This window comes from Dermochelys coriacea, chromosome 10, assembly GCF_009764565.3.
Source record: "Dermochelys coriacea isolate rDerCor1 chromosome 10, rDerCor1.pri.v4, whole genome shotgun sequence".
Taxonomy (NCBI): Eukaryota; Metazoa; Chordata; order Testudines; family Dermochelyidae; genus Dermochelys; species Dermochelys coriacea.
Window position 1 is genome coordinate 43,703,453 of NC_050077.1, and position 14,353 is coordinate 43,717,805.

Sequence of the window (14,353 nt, forward strand, 5' to 3'; positions counted from 1 at the left end):
GGAGTGGGATGATGGACAGAGTAATGAGCATATGCAGGGACCTGAATGAACTGCTGAAAGGAAGTAGCTGAATTGCCAAGTGAACATTTAGATAGATCGCTGAAAGGGCAAACAGTTACATGAAAAGACCTAGAGATGTAGGGAGAAATGTGTGGGCATAGGTGGCTGGTTGGATATGTCAACACAGGGCTAAGCAGAGCAATGCTGGGCCATACAGCTGAATGGAGTAACATCTGGACACATTTAGAAAGAGATGGGTGGGTGGATTGACAAAAGAATGCACTAGTAATTTACTAGAGAGATGACTCAGTGACTGAAGATGCTCATTACAATGCCAGCTCAAACACAGTACACTGTGCAAGTCTGAGAAAGAGGAGGAAGGCACATGTGGCCTCTTTGCTAATGGGCGGCTGTTCTTTGTGTGTGCACGTGTGTTATCCCAGGTCCCGAAGGATGTAACCTGTTTATTTATCACCTGCCCCAGGAGTTCGGAGATGCGGAGCTCATGCAGATGTTTTTGCCTTTTGGCAATGTCATCTCTGCCAAAGTCTTTGTTGACCGTGCCACCAACCAAAGTAAATGCTTTGGTAAGTACCAGAGAACCTGCTTTCATCTTTCGCTCCAGGAGTTTTGCAGCGTTGGCTTCTTTGGATAGTTGCATTTCACACAAAAGAGCATTTTGATGCATAGTGATACTATGCTTCATTAAGGAGCCAATTAAGCCAATCGGTGGCCAAGTTTACCAGCAAATCTGAGCTATTTGGGAAACACGTGGGACATTTCTTCAATCCCACTCCAGTTACACACAAAGCAATCTGCATATGAACCTTTCTGCCTGAACTGATAGCAGAAAGACTAGACCCTGCATCCCCTCTGCAATCACATCATTATTAATATGTCTAGTCTGTTACATAAAGAGGCTGGAACCATGTCTGAAAGGACTGACCATTCAAGGAACCAACAACACTGCTAGGTGGGCTTCTGAAGGAGGTGGTGCAGAATGGTACTCCATACACCAGGGTGGTATGTTAGTGCATTCCATTCGGACAGGCACTTACCTGGTTAGGGAGGCTGCTTGCACAGGTCTCACTGTGTTCCAGAGGCTGAGATGTTCCCCTTAGAAATGGATAAAAGTTGATTTCTGCAACATGAAATGTACCCAAATATGCAGGGTTTTGTGGCAAAGTTCCAGCAAAGTGAAACTGGTAGAATGTTATGTCTTCCTTCCTTTCATTCATAAGAACATAAGTATGGCCATACTGGGTCAGACCAAAGGTCCATCTCACCCAGTATCCTGTCTTCTGACAGTGGCCAATGCCAGGTGCCCAAGAGGGAATGAACAGAACAGGTAATCATCAAGTGATCCATCCCCTGTCACCCATTCCCAGCTTCTGGCAAACAGAGGCTAGGGACACCATCCCTGCCCATCCTGGCTATTTGCCATTGATGGACCTATCCTCCATGAATTTATCTAGTTCTTTTTTGAACCTTGTTATAGTCTTGGCCTTCACAACATCCTCTGGCAAGGAGTTCCACAGGTTGACTGTGCATTGTGTGAAAAAATACTTCCTTTTGTTTGTTTTAAACCTGCTGCCTATTAATTTCATTTGGTGATTTATAGTTCTTGTGTTATGAGAAGGAATAAATAACACTTCCTAATTTACTTTCTCCACACCAGTCATGATTTTATAGACCTCTATCATATCCCCCCCAGTCATCTCTTTTCCAAGCTGAAAAGTCCCAGTCTTATTAATCTCTCTTTATATGGAAGCCATTCCATACCCCTAATCATTTTTGTTGCCCTTTTCTGAACTGTTTCCAATTTCTATATATTTTTTTAGATGAGACGACCACATCTGCACCCAGTATTCAAGATGTGGGAGTACCATGGATTTATATAGAGGAAATATGATATTTTCTGTTGTATTATTTATCCCTTTCTTAATGATTCCCAGCATTCTGTTAGCTTTTTTGACTGCTGCAGCACATTGAGTGGATGTTTTCAGAGAACTATCTACAATGACTCCAAAATCTCTTTCCTGAGTGATATCAGCTAATTTAGACCCCATCATTTTATATGTACAGCTGGGATAATGTTTTCCAGTGTGCATTATTTTGCATTTATCAACACTGAATTTCATCTGCCATTTTGTTGCCCAGTCACCCAGTTTTGTGAGATCCTTTTGTAGCTCTTTTGCAGTCTGCTTGGGACTTAACTATCTTGAGTAGTTTTGTATCATCTGCAAATTTGCTGCCTCACTGTTTACCCCTTTTTCTAAATCATTTATGAATATGTTGAATAGGACTGATCCCAATACAGACCCCTGGGGGACACCACTATTTACCTCTCTCCATTCTGAAAAATGGCCATTTATTCCTACCCTTTGTTTCCTATCTTTTAACCAGTTACCAGTCCATGAGAGGACCTTCCCTCTTGTCCCATGACAGTTTACTTTGCTTAACAGCCTTTGGTGAGCCTTTGGTGAGGGACCTTGTCAAAGGCTTTCTAAAATTCTAAGTACACTATAATCAACTGGATCCCCCTTGTCCACATATGTGTTGACGCCTCCAAAGAATTCTAGTAGATTGGTGAGGCATGATTTCCATTTACAAAAAACATGTTGACTCTTACCCAACAAATTATGTTAATCTATGTATCTGACAATTTTCTTCTTTACTATAGTTTCAACCAGTTTGCCCGGTACTGAAGTCAGGCTTACCAGCCTGTAATTGCTGGGATCACCTCTGGAGCCCTTTTTAAAAATTGGCGTCACATTAGCTATCCTCCAGTCATTTGGTACAGAAGATGATTTAAATGATACATTACAGACAACAGTTAGTAGTTCTGCAATTTCACATTTGAGTTCCTTCAGAACTCTTGGGTCAATACCAAGGTCCTGGTGACTTATTACTGTTTAGTTTATCAGTTTGTTCCAAAACCTCCTCAAATGACACCTCAATCTGGGACAGTTCCTCAGATTTGTCACCTAAAAAGAATGGCTCAGGTTTGGAAATCTCCCTCACATCCTCAGCCATGAAGACCAATGCAAAGAATTCATTTAGTTTAACTGCAATGGCTCTATCATCCTTGAGTGCTCCTTTAGCATCTTGATCGTTCAGTGGCCCCACTGTTGTTAGCAGGCTTCTTGCTTCTGATGTACTTTAAACAAAATTTGCTATTACTTTTTGAGTTTTTGGCTAGCTGTTCTTCAAATTCTTTTTTGGCCTTCCTAATTATATTTTTACACTTTATTTGCCAGATTTTATGCTCCTTTCTATTTACCACACTAGGATTTAACTTCCACTTTTTAAAGGATGCCTTTTTGTCTCTCACTGCTGCTTTTACTTTGTTGTTTAGCCACGGTGGCACTTTTTTGGTTCTCTTACTATGTTTTTTCATTTGGGGTATACATTTAAATTGAGCCTCTATTATGGTGTCTTTAAAAAGTTTCCATGCAGATTGCTGGGATTTCACTTTTGGCACTGTACCTTTTAATTTTTGTTTAACTAACTTCCTCATTTTTTATAGTTCCCCTTTCTGAAATTAAGTGCTAAAGTGTTGGGCCGCTGTGGTGTTTTCTCCGCCACAGGGATGTTACGCTTAATTATATTATGCTTAAGGATCCGTGTTTGTCACAGAGATCACGGAAGCCATGGATTCTGTGACTTTCCATAACTTCCGTGACTTCTGTAGCGGTCCGTGGGGCTGGCCTGGGAGCCACCTGAGCAGCTCAGGCAGCCCCTGGGCCAGTCACACCAGCTGCTGCTGGGGCAGTCTCGGGCCCCACTGCCCCCCAGCAGAAGGAGTTTGGGGGGAGGGGGCTCAGGGCTGGGAATTAGGGTGCAGGGGTGGTGCTTATGGGGGGGGCTCCCCAGAAAGGTGACAGCAACTCCCCCGCCCGCAGACACCTCCCCCACAGCTCCCATTGGCTGCAGTTCTCAACCAATGGGGGGTGCCATGGGTGCTGGGGGGGGCAGCCCCAGGGGCACTCTGGAGTGTGGGGGCTTGGGAAAGAGCGGAGGTAGCACGCGGAGCTAGGAGCGGGAGGTCGCCGCTTCCCAGAAGCCGGGTAGGGAACCTGCCCCACCAAACCTCCCCCTCCACCCACAAGTACCCATGACACTGCCCCCCCAGGCCACAACCTCCCCCCTGGCATCCCTGGGACTGCCACCCCCTGCCCCCCCCAGCACCTTCAGTGCCCCCAGGGCCGCCCTCTGGAGCCACTTCCCCTCTCAAGTTTTAGTCAGGGGTATATAGTAAAAGTCACGGACAGGTCACAGGCTGTGAATTTTTGTTTTTTGCCCGTGACCTCTCTGTGACTTTTACTAAAAATACCCGTGACTAAAATGTATCCTTAGTTATGGTCACGATTACCAAGCAGTCCAGCTATATTCACCTCTTGGACCAGATCCTGTGCTCCACTTAGGACTAAATCAAGAATTGCCTCTCCTCTTGTGGGTTCCAGGACTAGCTGCTCCAAGAAGCAGTGATTTAAGGTGTCGAGAAACTGTATCTCTTCATCCTGTCCTGAGGTGACATGTACCCAGTCAAATATGGGGATAGCTGAAATCCCCCATTATTATTGAGTTTTTTATTTTTATAGTATCTCTAATTTCATAGTCACTATCACAATCCTGATGAGGTGGTTGGTAATATATCCCTACTGCTATATTTTTATTATTAGAGCATGGAATTACTAGCCATAGAGATTCTGTGGTACAGTTTGGTTCATTTAAGATTTTTACTTCATTTGACTCTGTGCTTTCTTTCACATATAGTGCCACTCCCCCCACCCCACAGCATGACTTGTTCTGTCCTTCCAATATATTTTGTACCCTGGTATTACTGTGTCACATTGATTATCCTCATTCCACCAAATTTCTGTGATGCCTATTATATCAATCTCTTCATTTAATACGAGGCACTCTAGTTCACCCATCTTATTATTTAGACTTCTAGCATTTGTATATAAGCACTTTAAAATATCCTCACTTTTTATCCGTCTGCCATTACATGATATAATTGAATGGGGCTCTTTTTCATTTGATTGTTTCTCATCAGATCCTACCCATATTTCATCATCTTCATCCTCTCCTCCTTACTAGGACATAGAGAATCTTCATTAATAGAACCTCCGCTAAAGGATGTCTCTGTCCGAACCACATGCTCCTCTGTACATGTTGGCTTTCCACCCTTTTCCTCCCCCCCCCTCAACCCCTCCTATTTCCAAGAAAATGACATGATGCCTAGACTTTGTAGACTTTATAGACCTTGGCCTGAAGAAAATGACAAACAAAATCACTTCTCATGCACTGTTTGCGTAGGTACTGGGACTTGAGCGGGATGTCATGCATTAGCCTTCTAGTCAATGGTCTGCCCTGAAAAGAGTTGTGTAGAGCAAAGCACTGCAATTCCCATCAGCCAGTGGGGCAGCCTGATACCTCAGCACAATTTGTTGAGGTTGTGACAAGCAGTGGTGGCTAAGGCAATTGGAGTGCAGTGCGTTCCTCCATCCAGGTAAGACAAGGAGGACTGATACTATGGTGATGGGTTTGGTATAGGAGAGTGGATGGATGATTGGTAGATATCCCTGCAGTGAGCTGAGATGAGCCAGGTAGCACTTAGGCTTCACGATGGCTAGATACTACCTCTAAGAGTACAGAGCCATCCCAGAGAACAACTATTTTTCCTGTCCTTTACTCTGACCCAGGTCTGGGTGGTCACTAAGTCCTGGACCAGGTGTGGCTTCTTTGGTGGGCAGAAAAGTATGTTAATTAGTGAGAAAAGATGGTTTCAGGTGAAATGGCACACGCTTTCCCAACCCTGCAGAGGTGGGACACACACTTGTGCCCAAAGGGCATGTGAAGACGTTTACAAAGCCCTCTTTATGTGTAGAGGATGGAAGTACCCTGAGGTCAGCTCCCTCAAGTCTTTATCTCATGCCTGGACCTGCTCAGGCAACAGGTGTAACATAATGATCAGTTTTATGTTGCATAGTCACTGTGCTGCATACAAAGAATGTTATAAAAGGTGCCAGCAGTCTTGTGTCCAAAATCAGTTTAAAATAGAAAGCAGGCATGGCAGAAAGTCTGTTTAATTTCACTTTCCACTAACCGGAACAGACCCCTACAAACACATCCATGCCTACTTTGGCCCAGCTCTTCAGCTGGCATACAGAAGTGTGGTTTCATTGAGGTCCATGGAACTAGTCCAGTTTACACTAACTAAAGCTCAAGCCCAGTTATTTTATGGCTATTGAAGTCCTGAACATGCAGGCCACAAAATCAAAAGACATGTATTCAAGTGAGCAAAGTCAGCACACAGGGCTGGTCCAGTCAGAGAGACAGGTTCAGTGGCTAGGGTACTAGTGCAGTACTCAATTGACAGGGGCTCTGCCACAGACTCTGCATATGACCTTGGGCATATCACTTAGTCTTGCTGTGCCTCAGTTCCCCCTCTGTGAAATGGAAATGATAGTTCTTACCTACCTCACAAGGTGTTGTAAGGCTAAGTAGATGAAAGAATTCAAGGCACCCCCATGATCATGAGGGGCCACATAGGTTTAATCCAAGTCCAGATGAGTAACATCAAATGAACTTAGGGTAGGTGTTTGTCCTGGCAGCTTGCACTAGGAAGCCCCAGTGAAAAGGGCAGAGGTTGTGCAAATGGAGTAGGTCATGAGAGGCTGGGAATCTTTTAGCTGCCCTGGATTCTCAGCATTTTACTCTGCAGCTCTCCTGGAGGTTTGTTCCAATGTGACCATCCCCTTCCCCCACCCGCTCCTGCTCAGCAATCAGCTCACAGACAAAAGCAGGGCGCAGGAGTCATGGCTTTTTTCGAAATCTTGTACTCCTGAGACTAATAACAAAATCCCCATCTGGCACGTGCTGCTATCCCAGTGGGAGGAGTATGGAAGGAGACAGTGTCACAGCCAAAGCAGCCAGACTCCCCAAACCCACAGGTTTGATTCCCTCCCCCAGACTCAACTCACCCCATCAGTTTTCTGAGGCTGATAAACTGAGTATTGGCCTCTGGCTAGTGACCTTAAAACTCAAGATCTTCTGTGTGTGTACGAAAGATCCCCTGGCCCTTTCCTTAAGATGAGAGGTGTGCCCTTCTCCCCTGTCCTCTCTGGCTATGTTGTGCCCTGGAGATGGCTGTACGTTGGGCTGTCAAGCATTTTGGAAAGCTGTGGGTTGTGAAATACAGGAGGTGTTATTGTGATGCATGGGATCAGCTGTCTTTGCCTTCAACATTGATACACCTGAACCAAGTAAACTACAGTGTGTTCAGCTCACATTTACTGCCTCAAGCCAGTTATTAGGCACAGACCCATCATGTCTATAGACTGCCCGGGGTGGGGGTTTTACTACTCTTGGGATAATCCTGGGAATGGGGCTAGAAGTATATGCTTTTATATAAGCTATCAACACACTGGTAAGCTGCTTTGCAGCTGGTCTTCCACTACAGACGTGCTGTGCCAATCCCTTAGCATCCCACTGAAATCAATGGGATACCCTTGGTACAGTACATCATTCAGCAAAGGGAGGTGCACCCTGCCTGAGGAATGTGGCATACTTAGCAGCATGCTTACATGGACAAGATGGTACCATTTCCCCAAGGGAGAACAAACCTTTCGAATTGGCATTAAAGACTCAGGCAGGTATAAATCGCGTAACTCCATTGGTAACACCAATTTTCACTGCTGAGTATTTGATCCTAGAAGAAGACAGTCCCTGCCACGGTGATGTCTCATATAGCTGGACAGATGTCAGAGGCCATTCAGGTGTGGTACAACCTTATAAATCACAGTATCCGTGTTCATTGCTGTTGACCATGCTAGGCTGCCCTGCAGTGAGTCAATAATCTTCTCTGTCAGCCTGGTTTAGTTGCATGGATCTGCCAAGAGCACCTGGATAAGTTCTGAGGCACCTTGCATTGGCATAGAGCTGAGAAATATGAGCATGCTATGACAGTTGGTAGATGCCAAGTGTAACGATGCGGCCTCTGGCGGGACACAACTGAGAGTATCAATTAAGGACAAATTGCTTAGAGCCGGGCAGTCACAGCCAAGGCTGGGTGTCCTTTATTATTAAGGCATGTCAAACCAGCCAAACAGAGAGGACTTAGGTTTTACCCCACTGGCTAACCAGAAGTCATACAAGCAACTCCCTTAGATACTTCAGTTTCCCATTTTCACCACCAGCACCACTCCTTATGGGGATGAATGGTTATGAAAACCAATACCCCAGTAAAAGAAAAAAGGTTCTCCCGATCCCAAAGGACCAAGCCTCAGACCCAGGTCAATATACAAGTCAAATCTTATCTACAAATCAAATCTAAAATCTAAAGGTTTATTCATAAAAAGAAAGAAATATAGATGAGAGCTAAAATTACTTAAATGGAATCAATTACATACAGTAATGGCAAAGTTCTTGATTCAGGCTTGTAGCAGTAATGGAATAAACTGCAGGTTCAAATCAAGTCTCTGGAGTACATCCACAGCTTGGATGGGTCATTCAGTCCTTTGTTCTGAGCTTCAGTGTAGCAAAGTTCCTCCAGAGGTAAGAAGCAGGATTGAAGACAAAATGGAGGAGTTTCCAACGCCTTTTATATCCTCTGCCATGTGGAAGGACCCATTTGTTCTTACTGTGGAAAATCACAGCAGCAAGGTGAAAAGAACGAGGAGTACTTGTGGCACCTTAGAGACTAACAAATTTATTTGGGCATAAGCTTTCGTGGGCTAAAACCCACTTCATCAGATGCATGCAGTGGAAAAGACAGTGGGAAGATAGATAGATAGATAGATAGATAGATAGATAGATAGATAGATAGATAGATATACACACAGAGAAAGCTTATGCCCAAATAAATTTGTTAGCCTCTAACGTGCCACAAGTACTCCTCGTTCTTTTTGCTGATACAGACTAACACGGCTACCACTCTGAAACCGAGCAGCAAGGTGGAGTTTGGAGTCACATGGGCAAGTCACATATCCATGCATGACTCACTTTTTTACAGGTAGAGCAGCCATTGCTCACATCCTTGAACGTCCCCAGGAATACTCCTCATATGTGGATTGGAGTTTCCAAGGTCCATTGTCAGTTAAGTGTTTCTTGATTGGGCACTTAATCTGAAGAGTCCCTTCTCAGTAAGCTGTCCAATTGCTTCACTGGTGCTACTTAGTATCAAACACATTGAGATACAAATACATAGCCAATATTTATAATTTTAAATACAAAAATGATATACTCATGCAGATAGCATAATCATAACCAGCAAATCATATCCTTTTTATAGACACCTCACTCGACAACCTTTGTACAATATTTGCTGCAAATATGTAACAGTGATTGCAACAATGATCTATATGGTCACAGTTCATGTCAATAACGTCACACCAAGGTCAGGACCTGTAGATAGATCTCCACTGTTATGATGATCAACACCCCCAACAGCACACCTTTCAAAACCCAGGGTCCCAGGACATGCCTATCACAACATGTGGTATATCTCATTCAGTGCACCAACAACAACTATGTGGGCGAAACCATTCACTAAGTTCTCGAATGAATTCACACAGGAAAATGATAAGACAATAACACCCTGTCACCTGCGGGTGAACAATTTTCACACAATAATCGCTCTATATCTAACCTCTCGGTCATCATTTTCAAAGGAAACCTGCGCAACACCTTCAAAAGACCAGCCTGGGAGCTTAAATTCATAACACTGCTAGACGCTAACGATCATGGACTGGACAGAGACACTGGAATCATGGATTATTACAACAATCGATAACCCACTAACAATCCCCCCAAGCTGCCATTTTCCCCCTCCCTTCTCCCCCCTATGACTGCAGGGGTGTTAACAGACCACTTCACCTTGAATGGTCCCTTGAAATATGGGTTAATGACTTACACTAAACAATCTGTTCCACCTTGTGTTTCTCTGTGACCTCTGAGTACCTTCCCCAGACCTGAAGAAGAGCTCTGTGTGGCTCGAAAGCTTGTCTCAGGCCCTGTCTACACTGGCAAGTTTCTGCTCAGTAAAGCAGCTTTCGGGTGATCAACCGTCCTCCCCACCCCATAAATTCCTTTGGAATTTTGTAAGTCCCCTTCCTGTTGGCTCGGTGATGCATGCAGTGGTCTCAGCGCATCTTTCCAGGTGGCCATGCCTGCTCCACACACCAGGTGATCCCCCGCTTGGAGCAATGCCGAGCTGCTGCACCTCATCAGTATTTGGGGAGAGGAGGCTGTGCAGTCCCAGCTGCGCTCCAGCCATAGGAATTATGATACCTACGGACAGATTTCACAATGGATGACAGAAAGAGGTCATGACCAGGATGCATTGCAGTGCAGGGTAGAAGTGAAGGAACTGCGGAATGCCTACCACAAGGTGCGAGAGGCAAACTGCTGCTCCAGTGCTGCGTCCACGAGCTGCCAGTTCTACAAAAAGCTGGACGCGATACTCTGTGGCGACCCCACCTCCACTGCGAAGACCAATATGGATACTTCGGTGGCTCATGTGCCAGGTGAGAGTGGACCGGGCCAGGAGGAGGAAATCTTGGATGAGGATGTGGAGCGGGACCCAGAGGCAGAGGATGACTCAGACGTCAGAGATACATGCAGCCAGGAGCTCTTTTCTACCCTGGAGGAGGCTAGCCAGTCACAGCTGTCAGATGTTGGCGAAGCGCAAATAGGAGAGGAAGCCCCTGGTAAGTGGATTTGATTTTGGGAATCACTGATGCGAATTGTTGGGGGCAGGTGGGTTGCAGAAAACAGGCTTTTCTCCCACCACATGCCTAGTCTGAGCAGCGTAACAGGCTGTTGATTGACTCCTTCACTTCACGGGAATCTCCCTCAGAGATCTCCAGAAAACTCTTGTAGAGATACTGGGCAATCCACTGCCACAGGTTCTTCGGCAGAGCTGCTTTGTTTCTTGCCCCATTAACAATACCTTTTCCGCACCACTGTGCCATCACAGGGAGAGTGCGGGCAGGAGGGGGAACATTGCTGCACACAGGCAAGCTGTATAGCGGCCAGGGCAGAAGCTGCAATCTTGGAGAAGACCCTTCCTTGATTCCCTGCTCACCCTCAGCAGCGAGATATCTTCCATAATGATCACCTCCTGTGGAAAGTGTGGGGGCAGGAATGATTATCATTTACAGTGCTGGCTTTCCCCAGGAGCCATGTGCCCAGTGTACAACAGGGTCCGGGAAGAGTGATTTACCCTGCCCCAGTGGCTACTCACCATTATGGGGGTCTAGTGGCTCATGTGTGCTTGCCTGGGATCAGCCAGTTAGGTGTGAGACAGGTGTGAGAGTACTGGCTGTGTTTTAATTCACTGAATCAGTGTTCTCTGTGTTGCATACAATACTGCTTCTGTAAAATGTTGTGTTTAAACTTCACAGAGATGACCTTGGGAGTCAGCCTCCTTCTTTGTTATTGGCAGCTGAAAGGCTGCGCAGAATTAGAAAGCGACCAAGAAGAACTAAGGAGGACTTTCTGTGTGATGTTATGATGCACTCCGCCACCAGGAAACAGGAATTGAAGGAGTGGTTGGACGGTGAGAAGAGGGACCAAAAGGAGAATGCGGCACGCCAGAATAAAGCCATGGAGCGGCTCTTAAAGGTTATGGAGCACCAAGCAGACACGCTCCAGTACATACTAGCTCTGCAAACTGAGCAGCTCCGTGCCCACGCTCCCCTGCAGCCGCTGTTGCAAAACTTTCCCATGCTCCCCCCAGACACCACCAACACACTCTGATCAACCTCCCGTGTCCAGTCTATACCCATACCATTCCACTCCTCCCCCATCACAGTCCAGCACTGTGGACTTCCACTACCCACTACACTCAGCACCCAACCCTCTGCGGTTTAGCCCTGCTGAAGTACAGTACCCACTGCATTGTAGTCCAAAGGAGAAGGTTGGATATGATCCCTGGACATACACAAATCTTTAGCTGTCCCAGGACCCCACCTCCTCCTGGGACCTTCCCTTCCCCCATCTCCCTCACTGCTGATGTTTTTGTTTGTTTGTTTGTTTGACTCTCTCCTCCAGTTGTTGTTTTTTAATAAAAGAATTGTGTTGGTTTGAAAGCAATCTTAATTCTATTTATTGAAAGCAAACAGAGACCTGCAAAGCAACAAACTATTATCTTAAACCTTCATATTGCAGCATCTGCACCAATCACAATCCCCTCATAACATTACAAGTACTGCACTTCTGAGCATAACAACAAATATTAGTGGCTTTCAGCTTTAGATTGCTGCCTCAAGGCATCCCTGATCCTTATGGCCCCGCGCTGCACCCTTCTAAGAGCCCTGGTCTCTGGCTGTTCAAACTCAGCCACCAAGCACTGAGCCTCTGCGGTCCAGCCATGAGTGACGCTTTCACTCTTCCCTTCACAAATATTATGGAGCGTACAGCATGCGGCTATAAGCATGGGAATATTGTCATCGGCCAGGTCCAGTATCCAATAGAGGCAGCACCAGCGGGCCTTTAAATGGCCAAAAGCTCACACAACAGCCATTCTGCACTTGCTCAACCTGTTGTTGAACCGCTCCTTGCTGCTGTCAAGTTGCCCGGTGTATGGCTTCATAAGCCACGGCATTAAGGGGTAGGCAGGGTCTCCCAGGATCACAGTGGGCATTTCTACTTCCCCTATGATGATCTTCTGGTCCGGAAAGGAAATCCCTGCTTGCAGCTTCCTGAACAGGCCAGTGTTCTGAAAGATGCGTGCATCATGCACCTTTCCGGATCAGCCTGCATTAATGTCTGTGAAATGCCCACAGTGATCCACAAGCGCCTGGAAAACCATAATGTACTCGGTGGCTAGGTGGTCTGGGGCCAGAATTGGAATATGTGTGCTATAGCCGCCTCCGCAGTTAGGGAAGCCCATTTGTGCAAAGCCATCTACAATGTCACGCACATTGCCCAGCATCACGGTCTTTCGGAGCAGGATGCAATTAATGGCCCTGCAGACTTCCGTCAATACAAATCCAATGGTAGACTTTCTCACTCCGAACTGGTTTGCGACCGATTGGTAGCAATCTAGAATAGCCAGCTTCCACAGTGCAATTGCCACAAGTTTCTCCAACGGCAGGGCAGCTCTCATTCTCATGTCCTTGCGCCGCAGGGCTGGGGTGAGCTCATCACACAGTCCTATGAATGTGGCTTTCCTCATCCAAAAGTTCTGCAGCCATTGCTCGTCATCCCAGACGTGCATCATGATGTGATCCCAGCACTCTGTGCTTGTTTCCCAACCCCACAAGCAGTGTTCCACTGTGGTCAGCACCCCTGTGAATGCCACGAGCAATCTCATGCTGTAGCAAGTACATATGGCGAGATCAATGTTACATTCCTCTTGCCTTTGTAGTTTAAGGAATAACTCCACTGTCACTAGTGATGTGTTGGTCAGAGCGAGCAGTATACTGGTCAACAATTCGGGATCCATTCCTCTAGCCCCAAGAGGCAGGGCACACAGTACACAAACCATTGAAAGATGGCGCCAAATGTGGACAGAAGCACAGGGATTGCTGGGAGGCGAAGCAATGCATCACGGGGCATTGGGACAGGACCCAGGATGCCCCGCCACCGCCTCCACCTTCCCACAACTCTGAGTGGCAGAAGCGGAAGACGTGCTCTGTGGGACAGCTGCCCAGAGTGCACTGCTCTGAATAATGCTGCAAGTGCCGCAAGTGTGAATATGCTATTGCGCAGGCAGCTGACAGTGTGAACACACAACAGTGGTTTCCCTTCAACACTCTCTGAGCGGCGCTGCAACTCCCAGCGCTGTAACTCTGCCAGTGTAGACATTCCCTCTCTCACCAGCAGATGTTGGTCCAATAAAAGATATTATCTCCCCCACCTTGTCTCTGTAATATCCTGGGACCAGCATGGCTGCAACTACACTGCCTCCAATCATGACCGTGATGCACAGGTAATAGACAATGTCAGGAGGCATTAGTACCCTGCAGTGGAACCTTCACTATCCCTCTAGGGCAGCGTGACCAACAGTTCATTGGAAGAATGTATTGGAGAGGCAGGAGGGCTCCTAGTGGTTAATCTGGGGGTAAAAGTCACTAGTCCCAAGTTGGTTTCCTCGTACGAAGAATCATGCTGGACTCTTGGCTCTCACTGCTTTGGGTAGGGGAGGCTGGTAGATATCAAGCAGTGTAATAATAGTAGTTGGGAAGCACTGTGCAAATGTATTAATCCTCCATGCATGCTAAGAAGGAAGAGTTCCTCTCCTCTCTGCCACTCCTTCCCCACTCACAGACTCTCGCCTCCGCATCACACACACACCTGCAAACTCATACACAGGAGAGCACATGCTTGCATTTGGAAG

The 14,353-nt window shown here is 46.3% G+C and overlaps 1 protein-coding gene across 12 annotated transcripts in view; it reads left to right on the forward strand.

Annotated features, from left to right (window-relative positions):
• The window catches only part of CELF6 (CUGBP Elav-like family member 6), a 217,905-nt gene that overhangs the window by 158,599 nt on the left and 44,953 nt on the right, over nucleotides 1–14,353 (forward strand). For 10 of the 12 annotated variants that reach the window (XM_043493751.1, XM_043493753.1, XM_043493752.1 and 7 more), the window contains one exon: nucleotides 444–587. In XM_043493751.1, coding sequence (XP_043349686.1) covers nucleotides 444–587 — 144 coding nt within the window. Of the gene's footprint in view, nucleotides 1–443; nucleotides 588–9,301; nucleotides 9,929–14,353 lie in introns of those variants that run through there. The other 2 variants (XM_043493757.1, XM_043493758.1) reach the window with 1 other exon arrangement.